Genomic DNA, 24,464 nt, shown 5'->3' with positions numbered 1-24,464 from the left:
TCTGCCCTGAAAGATACCCTTATAAAAAAGAATTCTATTAAACAGGAAAAAAAGAGGGATAAGAGTAAAAATTCAGTAAAAGTAATAAATATATCAAAAATCTGATATTATGTGCAATTTTCATACCCATGCACTGTAATTCAAGGATGCAACAGATGCTTTTGCTCTGGCAGGAGTCAACTGTAAATACCCCTGGCAGTTAAGCCTTGGAATCTTCAGAGAAAGTCAGTTGGAACCTGAGGCTTGAAGAGAGTGGAAGGTCCAACTGAGGCTCTGCTTTTGGCTCTCGGCTTTGCTTTGGCCTGTGCTTTTTGTCTCTGGACAATTTGAACCTAGCTGATTTCTCTGGACCTTTCCCTGACCTTCTCCATATTATGCCCCCATTATCTTACCTGATTTTCCCTTTGGGCTCTTGGAGGAAGGGTGGTTTTGGTTTTGGTGATTAGACTTTATGGGCTTTAGTTTTCTGTAGGCAAGAGGGACATCTTTGAATCAACCTATCCCTTATTTTATTTATCTAGTATATACTTTACTTTAAGGCAGCCAAATCTTCTGACTGGGAGAGCAGGCTCTCTCTCAGTCTAACCCTCTCCTGACCCTTCCCCCAGCTTCAGTTTCTCCCTAGCGGCTATTACAAAACCCCAAACCCCTCTCTCCTTTCTGATCAATGCTAAAATTAATAAACCCTTTTGTTACCTACTCAAACTCTCTGGTGAATCATTGTGTTGAAAATTTAAGCAAGGGTTGAAGAGGGAAGGAATTATTTTCTCTTTATTTCTTGAGGAACTGCGGGCATCCATCTTGGCAGGAAGTCCTTACTCGAGACTTCCTGCCATCAGTTTGACTGGCAGGGAGGAGCCCTTTGACTCCTCCCTCAAGGGACTTGAGAAACTAACAAGAGAAAGCACTCAAGGCAGATTTAAACACTTCTGACTGGCCCAACTCCTTTGTGTCCATAGGAATACCTTTCCTGCCTTGAAGGGTTCAGCCTACTTCCCCAGTGTCCTCTGTCTCTAGCCTCCTGTGACTAGCCTGTTTTAAGCTGCCTCTCCTGAATACCCCACCTATTCCCGCACTGTCCAATATACCACCTCATTCTTTCCTTCCCTATATTCAGCCATCCCTTTCATTCCTCCACCTAATACCTACCTCACCTTTATCCCTCCCTTCAACCTAAAGATTCAAAGATTTACTCATTTCTCTATAACAGCACCCATACCTCTGTAAAAGTGCAGGGGGAATGTGTCTTCTCTCTTTTCTTTGGGGCCAAGCTTTCCCTCTGTTTCCCAACATATTATTTTGTGATTATTTTTCTTTCCATTCATAGTTTATAGTCATTGTAGATTTTTTCTGGCTTTGCCTATTTACTCTCTAATAGTTCATATAAATATTTTCATACTTCTCTTTATTTATCATACTTATAATTTCTTACAACATGATAATATTATATCACATAACTTATTACAGTTTATTTAGCCATTTCCAAATTTATATTGCCTTCTTCATCTTTGCTACCACAAAATGTACTGCCATCAAATTTTTGGTGGATATAGAGCCTTTCTTTTTACCATTGGTCTCCTTAGGCTATATATTCCCACCCAGCACTAGAATCTTGGGGTCTAGGTTATGGGCATTTTAGTTTTTATCAGTATAATTACAAATAGATTTCTAGAATAGTTGTATCAAAACACAGCTCAATGCATTATCAATCAATCAATATTTGTTAGGCATTTATTATGTGTCAGGCATTGTACTAAGTGCTGGGGATGTAAGTACAAAAAAGGAAGATATTTCTTATCTTAAGAAGCTTACAATCTAAGTGGGGAAGACAACACACAAAAGGAAGCTTAAAAGGGTATGGAGAGGGGGCAGCTGGGTAGCTCAGTGGATTGAGAGCCAGGCCTAGAGACGGGAGGTCCTAGGTTCAAATCTGACCTCAGACACTTCCCAGCTGTGTGACCCTGGGCAAGTCACTTGATCCCCATTGCCTACCCTTACCACTCTTCTGCCTTGGAGCCAATACACAGTATTGACTCCAAGATGGAAGAGATAAGGATTTTTAAAAAAAGGGTATGGAGAATGTATGAGATATGTGGGAAATAGTGCAAAATCAGAAAAGTCACAATACTTTTTGGGTATAGTTGGGTGAGAAAAAGTGTACATTAGTGTTCCTGGCTCTATAGCTCTCCAATATTGATCATTCATATCTTTTATCATGTTTACTAATTTATTGGGTATAATGTCAAACTTTAGAGTTATTTTGAAACACATTTCTGTTATTATTGGTAACTTGAATCTGTTTTTCATATGGTGAGTCTTTCCTGATATCCCTTAATGCTAGAGTCTTTTTTTGGGTGGATTATCTTCAATTTATGCCACATTTTCTTGTTTCTACAGCTTATTTCGTATTGTCTTTCCCATTAGACTGTGTACTCCTTGAGGGCAAGGACTGCGTTTTGACTTTCTTTGTATCCCTAGCCCTTAGCATAATGCCTGACTCATTACAAGTTCTTATTATATGTTTGCTTTAAAAAAATTGATGTTATTGTTGAGTTTATAATTCTTCTTTTGAGAATTCTTTATTTCTATCCAATGACCACTTATCCTTTTGCAATTTTATTTTTATATTTTTAAAGCTCCTGCTCAAGTTTTATCTTTAATAACTTTCTGTATATGTATGTTCAAGGCAAGAATATTAAAATAGCTATTTATTCATCAAGGACATATTTTTATAGGAATTTAGTGCAAGCATGTTGAATGCATTTTACTTTATTATTTACTAGCCACTTCAGAATGCTATGTACTATCTTCTTTCCTCATCCTTTTAGCAAGAAGCAATCTCTCCCTCCTCACATCTCTTTTGTGCATTTTGAACCTTTCTGATGCACTTACCTCAATGCTTTGATGCTTAAAGGACCTATGGTTTCACTGGTGTGGATAAGCTCACTACCAGTGTAAATTAAGTCATTTTGTACCTCAATTACTGGTCTTCAAAAGCAATTATGGATTAAAAGAAAAGCAACTTGAGTCCTGTTGGTGATGAATTAAATACAATTAGGGTAATTCTCTGCTGACACAGTTCATTACTGGCCTTATAGTTTATACTTGGTATCATATGATGATTGATACTTCAATTATTTGAATGCATTCTTTATCTCCCCTATTAGAATGTAATCCTTTTGAGAGTAGGTATAGTTTCTTATTCTTTTTTGTCACTGAGCACCAAGCTTAATGCTTTGCCTTACTGTTGGCTTTTTAAAAATCTGAAACAAATTCAACAGTTTTGAAAGGTTTACTAAAACTCAAAGAGGGCAAGAATTAAAATTTTGATGTTTGATGTTAATGTGCTTCTTAAAGTTTCTTTTCTCATAAAGGATAACTTTAAACTGTTTAAAATTTGTTCAATGAGAACTCTATATTCACTCTGAATCTAGAGTCATATTGATTCTTCTTGAATATCAATCTTATCCATTAATCATTCATATTAACATTACATTTTCCTTTCTTTCAATTTGTATTTAGGAAATGGTTGGTTTCTTGATGATATCATGATCAAAGATCCTACCACAGATTTGGAATATGCCTTCTTGTGTCACAGGTATCATTGTGTGTATGTATATGCAATTCAACGCAGCCTATTCCTTTGTGATATGTTCTCTGGTTCATAATTTTTGTGTATTTGAAAACTAGACTCTTTCATCCCTGGTAACTTATACTTAGCTAATTTATTATTGTTTTTTTTTTGAGCTTCTTTTCATGCAGAAAAATAAAATTTAAAAATGCTAAATTTCTAGCCTATTTTTATTTAAATTCTCTCTTTCTGAGTTCCTCCTTATGTAACAGTGGATTTTTTATCTCAATGATCAGAACTAGGGCTGTAATTTTTGTACCCAATTAATGAATGGACAAAGCACTGTGGTCCACATGACACTGACCTCATGACCCTGACTTCATTAGGTCTATTAATTCATTGAACCAATCTGACCTTAATCCTGGCAGTACAAGTTTATTTTCTTGGATGTTTGGGGACTTCTATTTCAGGTAGAAAACTAGTTATCCCTCTCAGGATCATCTGCATTCCTTCTTTTTATTGTTTCTTGTACCCACTAGAAATGGATTACTCTTGCCAATCTCTCCTATCCATTATTTTAGACTTGGTTGGCTAAGTGTCAAAGATAGGTCATTGTAAGCATTAAACATAATTGAGCTCCTTTTCTCTTCATAGATGGCTGGATCATGGAGAGGATGATGGGAAAATTATTAGAGAACTGTGTGCTAGTGATAATAGCACTTTTTTTGGGAGTAAGTGCCATGCACCTAAATATCTTATGGAATTTAGTTTTACTACTATGGCTTCAAGAGCCATGACATTGCCAAAGTTAATACTTATTTCTTTCTTTTATGTCTACAGGACAGAAGTTGGAACTTCAAAGAAAAGAAGCTGTAAGGACTTTGTTTTGAGTCTTAAATGAATTATTACATACAGTTTCCAAATAGACATTTAATAAGTGATGAAACAAAACAGCACATATATTTTATATGAAGTATTTCAATGTGATGTTTCCCTTTTTTTTGTCTTCTCATATTAGTTTTGGACTTTTTTATGTTGTTATGTGTCTTTTTTTTTAAATCAGTGGGCTGCTGAAAGCTGGAAACTGAAGAAAGGAAACATTCTTCAGTTCTACAACCGACTTAGTGGAGGCTTTGTCCGTCTTCACCCAGATGGCACTGTTGATGCTCTTGGAGAAAAGACAGACAAAAATGGTAATCTTTTGGCCAAAGCATGTGGTGCTGTGGCAGGTGTGGGAAGAAGATTCTGTTATGGTTTTTACTTTGAAGTGCTAGGCATTTTTGGATAAGAATTAAAACCTTCCCCCTATTTAAAAATAGTTCTGTTCATTGAAAATTTGCTAAATTATGAGCATCGTGCTAAATTCAAGAGACAGTCTATCTACCCAACTATTTATCTATTTAATTTATATTTTATATTATATATTTATATGTGCATGAGTATGTATATCTATTTCCATCTCTCCTCTTTTTCTCTTTCCATTTGTTTATATATACATGCAGACACACATTTATGTGTATATTATATGCGTGTATATTATATGTGTGTATACACAGACATACATACATACATATGTACACAGTTCCGTACCTATATGAGTTTTCAGTGCAGTAGAAAGATGACAGGCCACCAGTAATTGTAATATGCAAAATTATGTGACAAATGTATTAGGAAGTTTCCAAATAAAACCATGAGGTCAGAGAAAGAAGGTCATTATTAACTTGGTGAAGGGGAAATCATGGGGCATTTAATGAGGAAATAACATTTGCACTACATTTTTAACAATGAGTTGAAATTTAATAGGTCAAGATATGATTATTTAAGCACAGGGAAAAAGATAAGCAAAGATATAAAGGCAGAAAAGCACAGTTGCACCTTTGGAGAGTAGATAGTAGTCTGTTTTGTCTGTGGCATGCAGTATGTTAAAGAAAGTAATCTGAGCTCAAACTAGAAAAATAGGTCATATCATGGAGGATACTGAGTCTCAGGCAGAAGAATGTATTTTACTCATTTGACAACAGAAAACCACTAAAGAATTTTGAATAGATGATTAATACTGGTATGAAGGATAGTTTGGAGGGAAGAGAGTTTCCCATTAGTACACATGACCATCAATACTATTGTGCTATAAGAAATGATAAGCAAGATGATTTCAGAAAAACTTGGAAAAATCTACATAAACTGATATGGAGCAAAATAAGTAGAACCAGGAAAATATTGTACACAGTAACAGCACTATTATATGATGATCAACCGTAAAAGACAGTTACTCTCAGCAATACAATGATGTAGGACAATTTGGAAGGACTTCTGACAAAGAATGCCATGCACTGCCAAAGAAAGAATTGTTGGAGTCAGATGTAGATCAAAGCATACTATCTTATATAAACATTAGTTTATTTACAATTTTATTTGGGGTTTTGGTTTTAGATAAGTATTCTCTTACAACAATGACCAATGTGGGAGAATGCTTTGCATGATAAACTTGTATAATAATCCAGATCAGATTAGTTACCATCTCTGAGACAGGGGAGAGAGGAAGAAAATTTGGATCTTATAATTTTGGAAAATGTATGTTGAAAATTGCTATTACATGTAATTAGGAAAATAAAATATCTTTTGAATAAAAAAATGCACATGTTCATCATGTACAGTGTTTAAAGCTATACAAACCATCATATCATGTAACAAGATGTGTCGAAGAAATTATAGCTTGGCACTCCTTAACAAAAGGATAAAATATGGGTTCTGTGAATTGATTGTTTGTAGGAAGTAGAAATTATAACTCTTGTAGGGTCTGTCAGTTTCAAACAATTGAGATTTTGTGGGCAAGAAACAAGATTGGGTCCTTAATGGGGGAAAATCATAAGGAAGTGTCTCTAAGAAATTATGTAGAGGATGAGAATTGAGGAGAGGACCTCTCTCTATACTAGACCCACTTGAGATTCTTGCTGTTCTCTATTTTCAGCCATCTCTTCAAACTTCAGATACTTTCTGTGATACTCATATCCTGTATTTCCCCAAATCTGATGCAGTCATTTTATATTTGTCCTAAAATTGAATTACTTCTCTTTACCTCAAGAAATATTATTTTAATCTGTAGTTATTGCTAACACCCTTTCTTACCCCAAATTGGCTTCTCTCTAATATAATATTTTATGAACTGCTGGGAATCTTGCTCTTTAGAACATCCAGTTATTGGGCCAACTCTTCTTCAAACCTACTAGTCAAGAATGCTACAGATTTCCTTTATCCATTTTATGCCCAATCTTTTCTCTAAAAGATTCTCTTTGCTAAAAATTGCATGCTGAGCTTTTCTAACACTCTCTTTTCTTCCTTCTGAGTCCTCTTGAATTTCAGCGGATTAAAGCTAGAAATAAATAATAACTCATGTAAGTCAATAAAGATCTATGGGCAGAGCTTGCCAACTGCCAAAATTGAGGGGGTAAGGGGAATCTTGCCCTGAAAAGCTATCAGTCATCTTGAACGTGCTAGTACAGTACTATGTAAACCACAATGGGCAGTCCAAAGCAGGTAGGTACCTAGGGGCAGTGAACAGAATTCCATGGCTTAGCTGGCATTTCTCAGGTAACAGCAGGCCTCTTGATAATTGCACACAGTGTGGTTTCTTGATGTTCAGTGGCCCATAAATTCTCAGTGTGAGGCAGTTTTTTACATCTCTGGAATGTGTTATAATGGATAGCGCTGACCTATGGACCACTTGCCAATAAAAGCTCTGAAGAACATCTTCGTGGCATAGAATTTTTCAGTCCATAAAACAGGCAGCAAGGCTTTGATTCCCCACTCATATATCAATTCCTCCAGCTAGTTATCAAGCAGATGTAAGTCCTACCATTCGCATGGTGTAGAGGGCTAGACTACTCATTTCTTTAAGAATTATTGAAGCATTTTGTAGCATTGTGGGGTCTAAAGGTGGTTGCACAGCATTAGAATGTCCTAGAAATCCCAAAAGGAGCATCATTTTATGATCAAAAGCTGTGAGCTACTAAAAAAACAAATAACCAAAGCAAAAGAAAGACAAGGACAACAACAGAAATCTTCCACCAATTATTCCTTTGCCCTCATGTACATCCCCAAGGATCTGCATCCAGACTGAGGCAACAAGTAAAGCTATTTGATTTTTTAACACTAAATCCTTGATGGATAGATTTATGGCTGAGCTGGTTTCATAGGGTTCCTGCTGAGATTTTTAACAGCTTTCCTGGCAAAATCCAGATTCCCATGGCAGCCTACATCCACTGTGCTTGTCTCCTCTGTGCAGAGAAGCTCGTTAAAAAGCTGTTCATCCCATGGATTCAGGTGTACCATTTATCAATCTGGGAATGCCTGGCTTCCTAAAAGGGTTAATCAGGCTATTTAGGGAGGTGCATCACACTGTAGGCAGCCAGCAATGTGACATTGTTTTCTTCCAAAACTTCTGACGACACTGTTTGCACATCCAGGTATGTGTATGACTTCCTATTTATGATTCTAATAGTGTTTGTCTCACTTTAAGTTTTGCAGAATGCTTAATTTACTTGTTCTCATTTGAACCTCACGATACCCCTGTGTAGTAGATGCTATTGTTATGTCCATTTTATAGATGAACAAACTGAAGCTGAAGGCTAGTTAATAACCTGTCCATGGTCACATAACTTGAAAAGGTCAGATGCAGAATCTGAGATTAGATATTTCTGACTCCAAATTTAATGTTCTTGAACCCTATGTCATCTAACTACTTATGAGAATTTGGGTTAAGCACGCATGTTATAATAATATGAGAACTGACTTTGGAGTGAGAAGACCTAGATTTGAGGCATGACTCTTCTACCTTGATGGCAGTGATGAAATACTTTATAATCATTCTAAGCTTCCTTTGCATGATGGAGATAACAATAACTCTCACTTTCTTCATGGCATAATTTTGAAGAAATGGATTTGTAAATTATGTTACTATGGAAAAAAGGATTTGGGATTCAGAGGAATGATTTAATGACTGCCATTTAAGAGCCCTGTGATCTTGGGTAAGTCATTTAATCCTTTCTAGGCTTTGAAAAATGGAGTGTAATTTAGATTAGATGTCTTGTAAATTCTCTTCTGGCTCTAAATCTATGATCCTACTAAGTACATTATTAACATTTTATAAGTATTAAGTCACATAATATATTACTTATAAAGTATTACAATTGTATTCTTATAAAATAGTATTTACAAAATATTTTAAGTATATATTTACCAGTATTAAAAAGTGCATTTGCATTGGTTATAAAGAAAACTAGTTTTCTAGGGCTCTACAACTAGTCAAATCAACAAGCATTTATTAAATATCTACTATCTTCCAGACACTTCAATAAGAGCTAAGAGTATGAAGAGAGGCAACCCCCCAAAAAATACTTTTGCCCAATATCTGTTGCCTTTGGCAAATTTATTGGCTTCTTTGGGTTTTAGCTTTTCCATTGGTTAGGTGAGGGATTTGGATGAGATGATACTATTATTTATTATTTTAAAGTCACTTCGGAGGGTATGATAAACAGTGGAGAGGATGTGTTTAGGACTGAAGATAGTGGCTCTGGTATACCAATGACCACCCTTGAATAGCAATATTGATTGTGTTCACTTTCTTAAATTAGTTCCAGGGGGTGGAAGACTTCCTGCTCTCTTCTTTGTCCTTTTGTGTTTAAGCCAACTTTTAATTCTCCTCCTTAGCTGTTCATTTATTGGTTTGCTGAGTTAAGGCAATCCTTTCCTGACTGACAATAGCTTACAGATTAAAAGAGTGAAACACCAAAAAGAAAAATATTCTAAAGAGGATACAGGAGATAACATGCTATTGCAGAGAGAACAGTGACCTTGGAGTCAGGAGATCTGCCTCCCCATGTGTGACCTGATGCTTAATAACTTTGTGAATAGTGCAGGAAAAACATTTTAACTCTCTAAGCCTTAGTTTGTTCTTCTCTAAAATGGATATAGGATATTTCTATGACTTAACCCTCAGACTTGTTATGAGAAAAGAAAAGCACTCAATAATCCTTAAAATACTCTAAAATATATGCTTTTTTTTGTCAAATGATGCCTTCTTTGTTACAAGTTGGGGAGAAAGGGAGATATCTGGGAATTTTGATGTAGCCAACAAACAAATTAATAATAAAAAATAAATAAAATGCTCTAGAAAACTGAGTTAGTAAGGATTACTGGATTGAATCAGGAGAACTATTTTGAGGGCCTCTGTCATTGTAGTCATATGATCTTGGCCAAGTTAATTGGCCTTTGCTTTTTATTGTTCATTAGATTTGAATTGGATAATCTCTAGAAGTTCTTTCCAGTTTGATAGTTCTGTGCGTTGTGCTATAATTCCAGGATTTCCATTAGCTCCCATACTCTCAACCAGTTAATAGCTATTTGGTCTTGAGTAGTTTTTAACCTTCATGGGGTTCCTGAGCAGTTGGGTTTTGAAACATTTCCTCCACTATGCATGGTATAGGCAGCATCATCTCCCATTGTGTCATTTTCTTTATGTAGTTGAGAACTCTTGATTAGCTCCTGGCACTTTTCAGACTAAGAGCATTTGACTAAGTTACTTTGCTAGTGGACTTTGTTCCTGGTTAACGTAATAAAAATAAAGGGATAAATTTGGATTGTATTTAATATTATCATTATCACTGTGAAAAGAATGATGGAAAAATGGCTTAGGTTTGAGAAATGAAAGAGATCAAAGGCTTGTAGTCTTCCATCCTGGAGACATTTCTGTCCTGGGGCTAGCTCTGCTGATCCATGACTGCCTTTCCTGGACCAACCACTATTTTCAGGAAAAGTCCCAACCATGCTTCACTCCCAGTTCTCTTATAAACTCTTCTGTAGCTTCCTGCCTTGGAGATAATTGTGCTATAGGGTGCTACTTGTCCCCTTTTCTTCTCTACCTTGATCCCCTCCCCACCTCAGAGTTCTAGAACCATAAACCAGGATCAAATCAACTCTATCATTGTTCCTAGATGGGGTGTATCTATTTCTCCATCTGTACGTTATTCCCCTTTGTGGGCTTTCTTACCTACTAGAATGTAAACTCCTAGATTAATTGATAGATAAATATATGCATACACATAGATAAAACATTTGTTAAGCATTTATCATGTGCTAGTCATTGTGCTGAGAGTTGAGGATTCAAGTACGAATAAACAAGATGGTGCCTGCCATAAAGGGATATTTTACTCTAATGGGATATGTAGTAATGCCTACTCTAATGATATAAGGTAATATATAAAAAGGGGAATGGAAAAGATCTGAGGAGGATAATAACATGGAGATAGTCTGAACGTGGGATGAAGGCCTGGATATGGGCAAGATAAAGAGAAAGTCCATTGTCTATCCCACTTTTCATATCTTCCAAAGGTCTCTACTCTGGGACTTTCTGAGGAAGTCTTCTGTTATTTTTTCCTCTAGGTACAGAGTTTTTACAAAATTATGTATGTCCCTACCCCATCTCTGTTTGTACTGAGATACTAACCCATACTAATGATGGACACATTGTTGGACTCTTTTCCCTTGTTCCTTATGGGCTTCTTGCTGGTTTTTTCTAAAATTCTGTGATGGAAGGAGTGATTTATTATAGTTTCTCATTGGTTTTCTTGATCATTATTCTGTGTAACGTGAACTTTAGTTTTTTGCTGGAGTAGGATATGGGAGTTGAGTGGTCTATCTTCTGTTCACAAAGTCATCTTGTCCAGAAGTCTTTATAGATTCATTTGTTAAAGGAAGAGGAAGACAGAAAATTGAGAGTCATAGTATATTGTAGACTAGTAAAGAAGGGAGAAAATGAAAATAAAAGGCTGCAGAAAATTGCATATGAAGTAACTCAACCATATGGAAGGGACCCCAGAAGTCACCTAGAATTAATTCATACATGAAAGGAATAATCACTATAACATATCTGACAAGTGGTCAACCATTCTCTGCTTGAATGCCTACAATGAGGAGGAGACCCACTTTCTCTTGAGACTTATTTAACTTTTGGATAAATCTATTTATAAGGAAGTTTTTTTTTCCCCTAGAGATTAAACCTAAAGTGGCTTCTTTGAAATGGCCTATTATTGTTCCCAGTTTTTCCCTCTAGGATTAAACAGGAAAAGTCAAATTTCTTTTTTTTCTCCAGGCTATACAGGCATATTGTATGTTAGACAGAGAGATATTGTGGATTCAGTTCCAAACCATCACAATAAAGCAAATATCACAGTAAAACAATCACACAAATATTTCTTTTTCCCTAGTTCTTAGAAATGTGATGCTTGTACTATACCACAGTTTACTAAGTATGCAAAAATATCATACCTAAAAAGTACATACCTTAATTAAACATATTATTGCTATAAAATGCTATCATCACCTTTAAGCAAATCATGATCTTTTTGCTGGCAGAAAGTCTTGCCTTGATATAATGGCTGCTGGCTGATCTGGATGGTGGTTGCTGAAAGTTGGAATGGCTTTGGCAATTTCTTAAAATAAGACAATTATAAAGTTTGCCACATCGATTGACACTTCCTTTCACTTGAACACTTGGAAGCTATTGTAGGGATACTAGTTGACCTACTTTCAATATTCTTTGGTCTCTGGGAAAAGGGAGACCTAAAAAGAAATAGAGAGAAGGGGGAATGATCAGTCAGTGGAGAAGTCAGAGCATATAACGTATTTATTGATTAAGTTTTCAGACTTATATGAGGACAGTTTGTGGCATCAGAAAACAATTACAATAGTAACATCAAAGATCACTGATCACAAATCACCACAACAGGTATAATAATAATGAAAAAGTTTGGTATATAAAATTTGACTGTCACACAATATGAGTTGCATGCTGTTGGAAAAATGGCACTAAGATACTTGTTAGACGCAGGATTACCAATTTGTAAAAAAACGTGATATCGGCAAAGTGCAATAAAGCAAGATATATGTGCTAATTTTCTTCAAATAATTCATATATTACATGAAATTCACATTCTTTACCATTCTAAACTGTGGCTTCAAGAACGAAACAACATGCTTCTGATGAGATGCAATGGGGAAAAGCACTGGGGGAATGTCACCTGCCTATTCCTGGAAGTTTTATTTCTCTTAATGCAGTACAAGCTTTCATTAGCTAACTCAAACTGAGCTTGCCATAGCTGAAACCTCCAGATCTTTTTCAGAACAATTACCTAACCATGCCTCCTTCTTGTAAAAAAAAACAAACCTCATAAAGTTAAAATAATTTTTATACTACTCAGTATAAGACTTTATACCTAGCCCTATTGAATTTAATCTTAGCAGATTAAACTGATTATACTTTATTATAAAATTCTCTTTGGATTGTGAACCTGATGTCCAGGATTGTTAGCTCCCTCTCAACTTTGTGTCATCTGCAAATTTGATGAACAAGCCATCTAGGTCTTCATCCAAACCACTGATTAAAAAATATTAAACCACAGAATCAAATGCAAATTCCTAGGATACCACATTGGAGAAACTCCTGCCTTATTCTCATTGTGCCATTAACTCTTAGAAACTGATCATCTAGCCACCTGATTTCATTTAATTGTATTATCATTCATATAATATCTTTCTATCTTCTTAACAATAATTACAGTATGCTATCAAAAGATTTGCTAAAATTTAGATAAATTCTAGCCACAGAATTTTCCCATTTGACTAATCTAGTAGTGATATTGTTAGAAGAAGAAATGAGGTTAGTCTGACATGACTTCAGTCAGTAAGCATAAGCCATGTTTTTCCTAATCACTGTTTACCTTTCAAGATGATGTTCACCAATTATCTCTTTATGATCATTTGAGAATTTCCCCAGGATTTGATTCAAACTCACTAGGCTATAGCTTTCAGACATTTTTCTGTTCCTTTTTTTTTAAAGTGAGATATTTGCTTTTCTTTAGTTTTGAGGTAGCTTCCATTTCCCCTTGATCATCCAAGTGTCAGTGATTGCTCAGCAATCATATCTGTCAGTTCATTCAATACTTGAGAATGTAGATAAAAATGAGAGGAAGACAACACATAGATAAATGGTGGAACAGATATGTCCATGTTTCTATTAAAAGCTTTTTTCTTTACCAGTGACAAAGAATCATTATTTCTGGAACAATATGATGTAGTAAAAAGAGTGCTGTACTTGGCATCAGAGGATCTGGTTTAAATCTAGATTCTGGCACTTTATATGACTCTGGGCTCATTGCATCCTTTTTTTGGTCTTCTGTTTTATCATCTATAAAATGAGGGTCTTGGAGTATATGATTTCTAATGTTCCCCTTTCCCCTTCATCTAATAAAAATTTAGTCATCCATTGAGAGCTCCACCTATCCTTTCTTCTTTATCTCATATGGCTCCAAGATCTTCTACCACTCAACCCATATGAAAGAATGAGCCTTCTCTTTGCCAGGGCAACCCTTCTACATACATCTTCAGTCTATCTTGGGTCCTGGGCCTTGTTTTCTTTTTCCTCTACTCTCTTTTTTGGTGATCTCTTTACCTTCTAAGGATTTAGTTACCATCTCTATGCAAATAATTCCCAGCTTTAGTCTAGCCTTAGTCTTTTTCCCGAGCTTCCAAGTCTGATCATTGAATCCTCTTAAATATGACAATACTTATATTTTAATATTAAAATATTCTTTAACAGAATATATTTCCTATATATCTCAAATTCAATATGGTGTAGACCTAGAAATTAGTATGCTCCTATCCCTCTTGTCTTCTACATCTCATAATTACTGTTGAGAGTGCCACCATCTTCCCAGTCACTCAGGCCGACAATTTCATCGTCATCCTTGACTTCTCTATCATAGTTATCTGCTGATATGTTATCCTTTCTACCTTTATGACTTCTTTTATTTATGCCCTTTTCCTCCCTCTATTTACCGTCACCACCTGGGTTCATGCCACCATTGCTTCATGCCTAGACTCTTGCAGCAGTTAGCTGCCAAAGAGATTTTCCAGAAATGCAGGTCTGACCATGTTAGTCACCCTGCCTTGCCCTCCTCTCTATAAATTTCAGTGGCTCTCTATCACTTCTCAGATAAAATGTAGAATATTCTGTTTGACATTTCAAGCCCTTTACAACCTGGCCTTTTCTGACTTTTCTAGTTTTCATACCATTTACTTCTCTTTACAGGCTATATTATCCACCAAACACTGGCTACCTTGCTCTTCTTTACATATGACATTCCATTTCCTAAAACTATGCCTTTTTATTGGCTACCTCCACCCCCTACCATGCCTAGAATGCTTTTTCCCCTAGTCTCTACATACTGGCTTCCTTCAAGATCCCAATATAAAAGGAGACTTTTCCTTTTTCTACCCCCATCCATCCCCTGCTGCCTTCCAGTGCCTTTCCAGAGACTTCCATTTATACCGTATGCTTCTATCTTATACCTCTTACATAAATGTTTATATGTTGTCTCCTTCCCTCTCCCCAAATTTTAATGTGATCTTCTTGAGGTTGAAGACTGAGCTTTGTACTTTATTTATATTCCTGGTCCTTAGCAGAGTGCCTGGCACAGAGTAAATGTTTAGTAATCCTTTGTTGACTGACTAATCTATGATTCTTTGAATCTCAGTAGCCAGTGTGCTTCATGGCAAACTTGAAATGCCACTTATGAAGATAATGTGAGAAAAAGCAATTAGAATAGAACAAATGCCCACCAAAGACATCTGTTCTGGAGGTAATTCAATCTGGAAACATTGCCAGGAATGGCCGTTTTTACAAGGTAAATCTAGGGGGGGAAAGAAGAGAGAATCAGTCACAGATGATGTCATTACTCTCTAAAAGGTGACTGAGAACACTAATAAGCACTGACTCATAGGTCTACTTTCCTACAAAGATAAGGAAATTCTGGCAAAATCTTTATGGGTGTAATTGATGGGGAAATTCAGAGTATTCTTTATGAAGATTAGAGGGGAACCAGGAAAACTTATTCAAATGATTCGCTAAAGCAGATTGCATCTTCAACTTCACAAACTTGAATGGTTTAGAGAAAATTAAATAGTTTTTAAAAATTACAACTAAAAATAAAAGTTCAGTAGACTAAAATATATTCTTAAATCATGATCTGCCTGTACTATCTGGAGTCAATTGTTAAAATTTCAAGGCAAGTATTTACACCTTGGAAATCAATGATGCTACAAATCAGGGCTTAATTTGTTGTTTTGTTGATTGTCAAGACTTAAGAATGTGAAGGAGAAAATGTTGATAATGTAGATTAAACTTAAAATGTATTGTGTATACAGTATATGTGTTTATACATATTTGTGTGTGTATATCTATCTCTGATTCTCTCTATTTCTCTCTCTCTCTTTCTCAAGCACATAGATTTTAGACAGAAAGCGCAATTAGACATTGAGTTAATTCCATAATTGAATAGGAGTAAGAGAGTTGATTAGATTGAATTTGAGTAATTGAGTAGTGCGTTTAATGATTCCAACTTACTACTCAGTGAAAAAACCCTTATCTGTAGCATCAGTCTTCTTTCAATATTATATGCTTGAAAATCTTGTGATGACACCATCTTCAAGGAACTAATGTAGATTATCCAAAAGGCAATGAAGATATGTGTGGGGGTACACATAGGCTGCAGAATGTTTCTTATAGTCAAGAAGTGTCATGATTAGAGCTTTGGATAAGTAGCATGATTAGAGTTTGCAGAAAGTTATATGAGGGGTTTGTAGTAAGTATCATAATTGAAATTTCTAGTAAGTAGCATGATTAAGTCTCTTCACATTGACAAAATAATTAGATGTTGATTTCAGATCTATTATATTACTTCACATCACAATCCAGAAAGAATAGACTGAATATTGCTTAGTGTGTTATAATTCTCACAACAAATTTTATTTATATCCACAAGTACTTATAATGAAAGAAATTTGGCTTAGATTTTTATATTTTTGGTAGCCTTAGATCAAGAGTGATGTGAATCATTTATTGATTTTTAAATGCAGTGCCAGTCAGTGAACATTTATTAAGCTCCTACTATATGCCAAGCATTTTGCTAAGTACTGAGGATAAAAAGGAAGGCAGAAAACAAAGTGCTCTTGAAGAGGTTATAGTCTAATGAGAGAGACAGAATACAAACAATGATGTACATAGAAGATACATAAGGTTAGGTTGGAAATAATCAAAAGAGAGAAAGGCTTCTTGTAGAATGTAAGAGTTTAGCTTGGACTTAAAAGAAGCCAGGGAAGTCAGGAGTTGGAAGAGAAGAAAGAGGACAAGCATTCCAGGCATGTAGAGCAGTGGGGTTCAACCAGTGAAAATGTTTGGAGTAACTAGCCCCCAAACTGATAACAATTATGTTTTTATACTTTACTGATTCAGTGCATGATATTTGAAGACATCTTTGTTTCCTATATTTATGTGAATTCATCAGATCAAAATAGAATGCAATTTTAGAAATGATAATTATTCTTTGCACATTTTTAGTAACCCTTCTCTGTTTTTCAAATATATCTCCCATCATTAATTCATTAGTCCACACAATTAGTGAATCATTCAACAATAGTCTTCTGAGAATCCTTGCCCTGATTTCACAGATGAGGGCATAGGGATAGAGACACTAAATGTTTTGCCCAAGGTCAACCAAAGAGTTCATGTTAGGATTAGAATGAGAAATCAGAAATCCTGCTTCTTAGATCTTTGCTCATTCTACTCTGTCCCCCCAGGAGTATCATCATTGTGGTTTCATTTTATGAAGGTCTTTAATTCTCAGCCATTAAGAACCATTTTATTAGAAAGATAAAAATAAATTAGCGTTTAATTAAGCAGAACCCTTGCAGTGAAAAGTGGTCTGTTTAGTTTATGTATGAGTATTTCACCTTTGGAAAGGAGGACTCATTTAAATATAAGTTCATTTATATATAATTTGAAATTCTCACCTATTTTGGACTACCATTAAATCTTTTTCATAACCCCTATTATTCAATCAATGATATTCTGGTCAAGAAATCCCATATTTGTATACCTTTGACTTTGAAGACTTTAGGCAATTATATGCTTAATTCTAATTAAATGTGAATATGAATTTTTGAAGGGGGCTTAAATTATCAGGTAAATATAACAACTCTCCACCTCACTTTATGTTAGCAGTTATTTACAATTTATATGAAAGGGACCTGGGGCAGACCATATTAGTAGTTGAGGGAAAGAAATGATTTACTTCTGGAGAACTTCACTATTGAAGTCATTTGTAGAGTTTTAGAAAACTTCTATAGTTGGAGGGCTCTTAGGTAAAAAAAAAAATTGTATTTCTGAAATCTACTCCTCAACCTTTGAATTGCTTTTATTAAAAAAAAAAGATGGTAGTCGTTGCTCTTCGTTGCTAAGAAAAATGAATCTTGTAGCAATTTGTCAGTTCTGAATAATGGCCGAATGTAGTTGGAAGTGAGCATTGGTGTGTTAAATTGAAACCAGTCATTATTAATCCCCAAGTTATTTCAATTTGTGTTTGTGTTGTTTATTTATTTTTTTGTACTTTGCTCTTATTAAAATTCATTTGCATACCCTGATATTATCAGAGAAATGGCTCAGTAACATACTGAACTATAGAGGAAGGTAAATTTTGAATTAAAAATTTACCATTGATAGTTTATATGATTTGCAATTCAGATCTGATGATTACTTCAGCGAATGAAAAATGTTTAGTTTGGAATTCACCAGAAATTTGTAGTATAAAAAAACTTGCAACATATTTTTGAAAGAAAAATATTTTCATAAAAGTGAACTGAATATCTGTTTTTAGATATAGCCAAAATATGCTTTGTCCTGCCTGTCTCTTTGTTACAAGGATTGTGATTAAAAAAATTATTTAGAGAGGGGATTTGGTGCAAATGAGGCAGTTAGTGATAAATTGCCAAAAAAAGAAAAGAAAAAGGAAGAAAATATAGTAATTGAAGCCCTTTCTATAACATGCATAAGAGAACGAAAGGAAATTCAGAAGAAAACAGACAGGCAGGACAGCGTTGAAAATAACATGTTGATATAACACTAATACAACATTAGGGATGGAAAGGCCTATCGACCCAAAAAGTAAAAAGTAAAATATTGCAAAATTGTAAAGAACAAATGTGACTCTAAAGAAGAGATATGAAGAGATGCTCCTACCCCTCTACTTTGAATATGGGTGTGGAACATTGAATATGTTTTCAAACTTTTTTGATATATTGTTGGATTTGTTGTTTTTTTCTCTTCTTTCTTTGTTTAAACACATTTTATTTATTACATAGAATGACTCTGGGAGAAAGGATAATGTGAAAATTCTTGACTACATAAAAACAAAAGATATAAATAAATAAAATGTACTTAAAATGAGAATGGTTCTATGTTATATTCTTTTTATTTTTTTAAAGCAAGCTTATATATAATGTAGATTTAGTTTTCACATGTAAAACCTCTTTTCTGTTCTTGATTTGTGGAAATATTCTTTATTTTTTGGTATTCTTTAAGTTCAGAATAAAAACATTAAAGGCATTTATAAAGAAAAGATTATTTATCAGTATCTAAAATGTTTTTAAAGGTCTTTTTGATGTCATTGTCAAAAGAAGAAACATATGCATCTTTCAAAGTCATCAGACAAGAAATCTTTCTCTTGCCCTTGATATCTCTGGAATGGCTACTGGAATGGTATGATTTTACTTTTTATTGCCACAAGGACACTAATGCTTTCATTTTTTAAAAACAAAGTGGAAATTATTATTTTCATTAAATAATTTTATAGGATTTTGTGATTTATTTATTTTTTTGGTTCATCTGTAGATTTCTCACCTTTACAATTGTCATTTCTTTCTAGCTTAGTCAAAAGGTTTTGAATGGAAAATGAATACTTTATTTAATAAGTATGATTTAAGGATAATTAATCAAAATAATTTAAGATTAAAATAGATCTAGATGTGGAAGGGACCACAGATGCCAGGGAATTCAACTGTCTTTGTTTTATAGATTAAGAACCTGAGGACCAGAGAATTTAAATGACTTGTTTACAGTTATAGGGAGTAAGTTATAGGGAGGACAAGATTTGAATTCAGAGCCAATGTTCTTTCCACTGTACACAACATTAATAAAAGAATGTCAAGTCGTGCAAATTTTATATGTACCTATTTCTGCCTAAAAGAAGAAGTATTGGCTAAGTAACCCTTTAAAGTCACTCCAGGTGCTATTATTCAGCCCAATAACGGGAATTCCTACTGAGGACCATCATTTTTATTAGTCAAGTTTTAGAAGTAGTTTATGATATGCCATGTTGTATTTTCCCTTTGTGCAAGGATCTCAGGTATGCTGAAGAATTATGTGGATTAAAAGGGTAATATATCAAGTATAACACCAAAGACTTTATATTACCATAATACAATAAAGGTGTTAAAAAAAGAAAAGAAAAATGAAACCCTCTGTGGGTTTAGATTCAGGTTGTGTGCTATAGATGACCATATGGATTTTAATTCTTTAATTTATTTTGTTTTTCTAATTCAAAGTTTTCTATTTTAGCCTGATGGTGGAGTTACATGTGAGCTTCGAGTCCTCCATCTGCCTAATCGCTGTGCCATTCTGGAATCAGTCATGGTCCCTGGTCTGACAGTTGCTTTCAACAGTCAAGGCAAAGTAGCTGACGAATCAACAAACAGCTATGCAGGGCTCTCGAAAGAATTTGTGATATATGCTAAGGTAAAATGGAGGAGAGTTATTTGAAGAAATAATAACAGTGGTTTGCCTTCCTCAATTTTAAGAAAAGCTTCAGTAATTAAAATCATTTTGCAGAAGTCAGAAAGCTTCCCACTAGGTGGCACATGTCTCCTACCATGATATTTTGCATAAACTTCTAGTATTTAGGAATATTGTGCTATCCATTGTATATATTCCCAAAAAAGCCTACTCTTTTTCATCCTTTGGCTGAGGACAACAGGGTTAGGAGATCAGCTCATAATTGGATTGTGATCAGTGTTTCATATAATAGAAGTTGAAAGTTAGAATTATGACTGAAGGACTTAAATGAGGCTCACTGTGGGAGGATGGGAGATTCTGAATTTGGAAGCTTGTCAAATTTGTAGATTCCATGTTTTTAACTGAATCATAACCTTTAAAGTTTTTCATGTTGCATAAGCTTGGTGAAGAACGATTTCATGGTTCATGATTTTCCCTTTTTAAGTCTTTTTGAACTTAAGCATTTGTCATAAAAATATGATCAAAACCCGTACATTTGTCAGAATGAAACTATCCTGAAAATTGACAAGCCTTTATATATAAGGCTATGAAATATAATTGCAGTATACTAGAATATTCTTTTAGAGATGTGGATGTGGTATTGTAGAAAGGGCTTGCTTTAGAACTTGGGTTCTAGTTTTACCACTAACCACTCATCTAACCTTTCAGGATCATGGTTTATTTTAGTGGCAAATGAATAGAACTTTGGGACAGAATATAGGTTTGAATCCTGACTCTGTTATATACTACCTGTGTGATCTTGGGCCAGTCACTTCATATCTTTCAACCTCAGTTTCTTTATTTGTGAAATGAGAGATTTTCACTGAATGACCTATAAAGTTTCTATTGATTCCTAGATCAATACCCCCCCCCCCCAACACTCAGTCCTGTTCCTCACACATAATATAGACTTAATAAATGCTAGGTGACTATCTAAAATTCCTACAAGTCATTTAACTACTTTGAACTTAGTTTCTTCAAGTGTAGAATGAAAGGCCTGGATTTGATTATTTCCATGGTAAAATTCAGCTTTAAAATTTCACAATTCTTTGTCTTGGTAGTTGATAAATAAGTACAACTAATTATAGCCAGTAGAACCTTAGTTTGGGCACTAAATTTCCCCCCCTCCCTTCAATAAAAAACACTAAAAAATCTCACAATTTTCCTTGTTTCTGGTTGTGGGAATTTTCCAAATTCCCAATTGCCTATCAGTTCATTTACTCTCATGTTCTGCATGTTTTTAGCAAACTTTAGAGCAAAATTAGACAGTGCAGCTTGGAATAACAAATCATAATTTTCTGGGGTCAAATGTAAAGAGTCACATCAAGGGAAAGAAGTTCTCTACAAAGTTTTTATTCCTCTGAAGAATATTGATATAGTATAGTGGAAAGAGCATAGGGTTTAGAATAAGAATACCATCTTTGTCAATTTTCATGTATCCCTGGCAAGTCACTGAATCTTTTTGCTGTGTCTTGGTTTCCTCATGCAAAAAATGAGAATTTATCCTCATGCATAAAAGTAGCCAATTGCATTAGATAACCTCTTATGTATCTTCTCCTTTAAGTCAGTGCTCTCTGTGTGAGCTATATTTGCTATTAGCTTCTGCAGTACTTTCTTGAAGAAGAGAGCAACATATTTGGTGAAAGACAGTTGATTCGGGAACTAACAACTCAAGCTCATTTTCCTAAGCTTCAAATGTGAGAAGATTTCATTTTCTCCTCTAGTTTAACGATAGCATCATATAGCTGTTGAATATCAATATTTTCCCTTCCAGATAGACATAAATATTGGTAAAATGGATCCTGTGAAGTTCACCTGGTGAGAACATTTCTTAGACATGACTAATGTAAAAAGGATGATTTTTTAAAAACTCTCATTGGGCACATATTACTTGTGACTCCAAAATAAAACATTTTGCTCATGAGTCTACAATTGCCTCTTGCCTAGATAAAGAGATCATAGATTTAGATCTGGGTGGGACCTTAGAGATCTAGTCTAGCACCTCCTTTTTTCTGAAGATATTTTATTTTTCAGTAATCATTGGTTAATTTTTCTCCCATTTTTTGTTTAATGATTTTTGTATCTAACACTCATTTCCAAATATATCCCTTTCTCTCTCCTACCATAATGAACTTTTTCTTGTATCAAAGATTAAAAAAAACCCCACAATTTAGTCAAACAAGAACACTGACAACATATGCAATATTTCACATCTGTAATCTTCCAACTCTGCAATGAAAGGATACAGTTATATTTTCTTAACTCTTCTCTGGGGTCAATCTTGGCTATTGTCATGATGTAGCATCCAGTTCTGTTTTCCTATTTTTTGCTTTTCCATTGTTGTAGTCCTTGTGTAGAATTCCTCTTAACCCACTAACTCTCTTGTTCTGTTTAATTCACTCTGCATCAACTCATATAAGTCTTCCTATTTTTTTCTGAATATTTCACAGAATCTTCATTTTATTCCTCATTTTAGAGGAGAAAACTAAAGTCTGGAGGGGCTCAGTGATTTGCCCAAGGTGGCATAGGTAGTTAATAGCAGAGCTGGGGTATGAGCCTTGGTCCATTGACTTTGATTTTACCATTCTTGTTGCTATATCATTATGCTCTTCCTAAGATGCTCAGATCAGAAATCTTGTCCAGAGAATAGGTATCCTAGACAACAGAAAGAAGAATGAGGCCATCAGTTAATGCTTATACCATCTATCAATTGCTTTAAAGGGTGTGTTCCACAACAGTGCAGTAATTCTGCTCACCACCAGCTTATGCCAGGCTCTGACCCTCCAGTCTGATGGGAGCTGCAGTGGAGCAGGAAATCAATCTGAAGAATCCCACTGGAAAGTGCATAAAATCGGCTCTGGGATTTGCATGTTTGAAAGTTTGAAGAATCCAAGAATGTTTCTTAGGATCAAGGATGGCCACTGTGATGGAAGAGTAAGCATCTGCTCTCATTTTTCTCAGCAAATGTTTAAGAAATTTTCCAATAATAGAAATGAAGATGCCATTTTTGTGTCTTTTATTTGTTTTTAAAATGATGAGCATCCTCTAGACTGGCATGTGAATTTTACATAGAAATGACATTTTCTAACTAAAAAGTTGTTGAAAGGATTGTCAATAATTAGGATTGGCTTTAAAAATAGGTACAATAAGTAGCCATTTCTTTGAAGGCAGGGTTCTATTTGGTGACAAAATAAGGACATCCTGTCACCAAATAGACTGCTGCCTGCATCTGAAATCATAGCACTAAACTTTTTTCTTTGAGCTTGAAAAGCTTTTTTTGGTTTTGTTTTCAAGTGTCCATAAAACCTCTACTCTAATATCTTGTTATGGTATGCGATTACCCTCTCTTTGTTCTTATAGAATAAGCCTCATACGTAAAAATTTCTTTACTATTCTGCCATGTTGAAAAAACTTTGAATATGATTCTAATGATAGACTGTATTTGCTTAGTACCAACTTAGCTAAAGAGAAATATATGAACCACTAGGTCGCCCACTAGGGGATGATTCTACAGTTCATGAGTTGTATGGCGAATGAGAAATACAAAATGGTATTTTTTTCCTATGCAGCCTCCTTCCATAACCATAGTAAGAGTAGTAGAAATTAAACAGGCTATAGCAGAAGAGAGTATCATTCACAATTTCTAGATTAATATTGATAATCAATCTATCAAATGTAAATGTCTCTGGAAGGAATGAACATCATTCTGTGTGACTCTCATTCATGTCCCCATATAAATACTCCATGAGGGGGAGCTCCCATTTACTCTGGGGCTCTCTTGCTAGTTTTCTTGACATTTAATGAATATCAGTAGAGCACTTGGATTGCCCATCAGTTATCTTTTGTTTCGATTACATGGTGATAGCCCACCTCCTTCTCTTGCCAGACATTCCTTGCATGATATTCTTTACATTGTTTCTTCCTGCACAGTTCTTCATTGGCAATAATTAAATTTGCTCTCATCAAACACGTGCCTCTCCATGGCCCTTTGGCCTTCAGCTGGAACGTTAATTATTTGGACACTATAGCATTTCATGATTCATGCCCATCACTGGAAGAAAATAGATGTTACAAAATAATGAGCTTTTGTTTCAGAGAGAATCTTGACTTCATTAAAAATACTGTGCAATTTCCTCAATACAAGCTAGATCACTTTTCTTCTGTTCAATCTTGGTC

General features: G+C 34.8%; 1 protein-coding gene across 1 annotated transcript in view; it reads left to right on the top strand.

The window, feature by feature from the left end:
• RP1 (RP1 axonemal microtubule associated) overlaps window positions 1-24,464 on the top strand; it is a 330,542-nt gene that overhangs the window by 52,270 nt on the left and 253,808 nt on the right. The window contains exons 7-13 of the mRNA XM_044682704.1: window positions 3,523-3,598; window positions 4,226-4,302; window positions 4,412-4,443; window positions 4,635-4,764; window positions 19,111-19,217; window positions 20,076-20,252; window positions 23,010-23,222. Coding sequence (XP_044538639.1) covers window positions 3,523-3,598; window positions 4,226-4,302; window positions 4,412-4,443; window positions 4,635-4,764; window positions 19,111-19,217; window positions 20,076-20,252; window positions 23,010-23,222 — 812 coding nt within the window. The remainder of the gene's footprint in view (window positions 1-3,522; window positions 3,599-4,225; window positions 4,303-4,411; window positions 4,444-4,634; window positions 4,765-19,110; window positions 19,218-20,075; window positions 20,253-23,009; window positions 23,223-24,464) is intronic.

Source organism: Gracilinanus agilis, chromosome 1 (assembly GCF_016433145.1).
Source record: "Gracilinanus agilis isolate LMUSP501 chromosome 1, AgileGrace, whole genome shotgun sequence".
Taxonomy (NCBI): Eukaryota; Metazoa; Chordata; class Mammalia; order Didelphimorphia; family Didelphidae; genus Gracilinanus; species Gracilinanus agilis.
The sequence above is the reverse complement of the archived record's forward strand: the minus strand, read 5'-3'. Positions and strand labels throughout refer to the sequence as shown.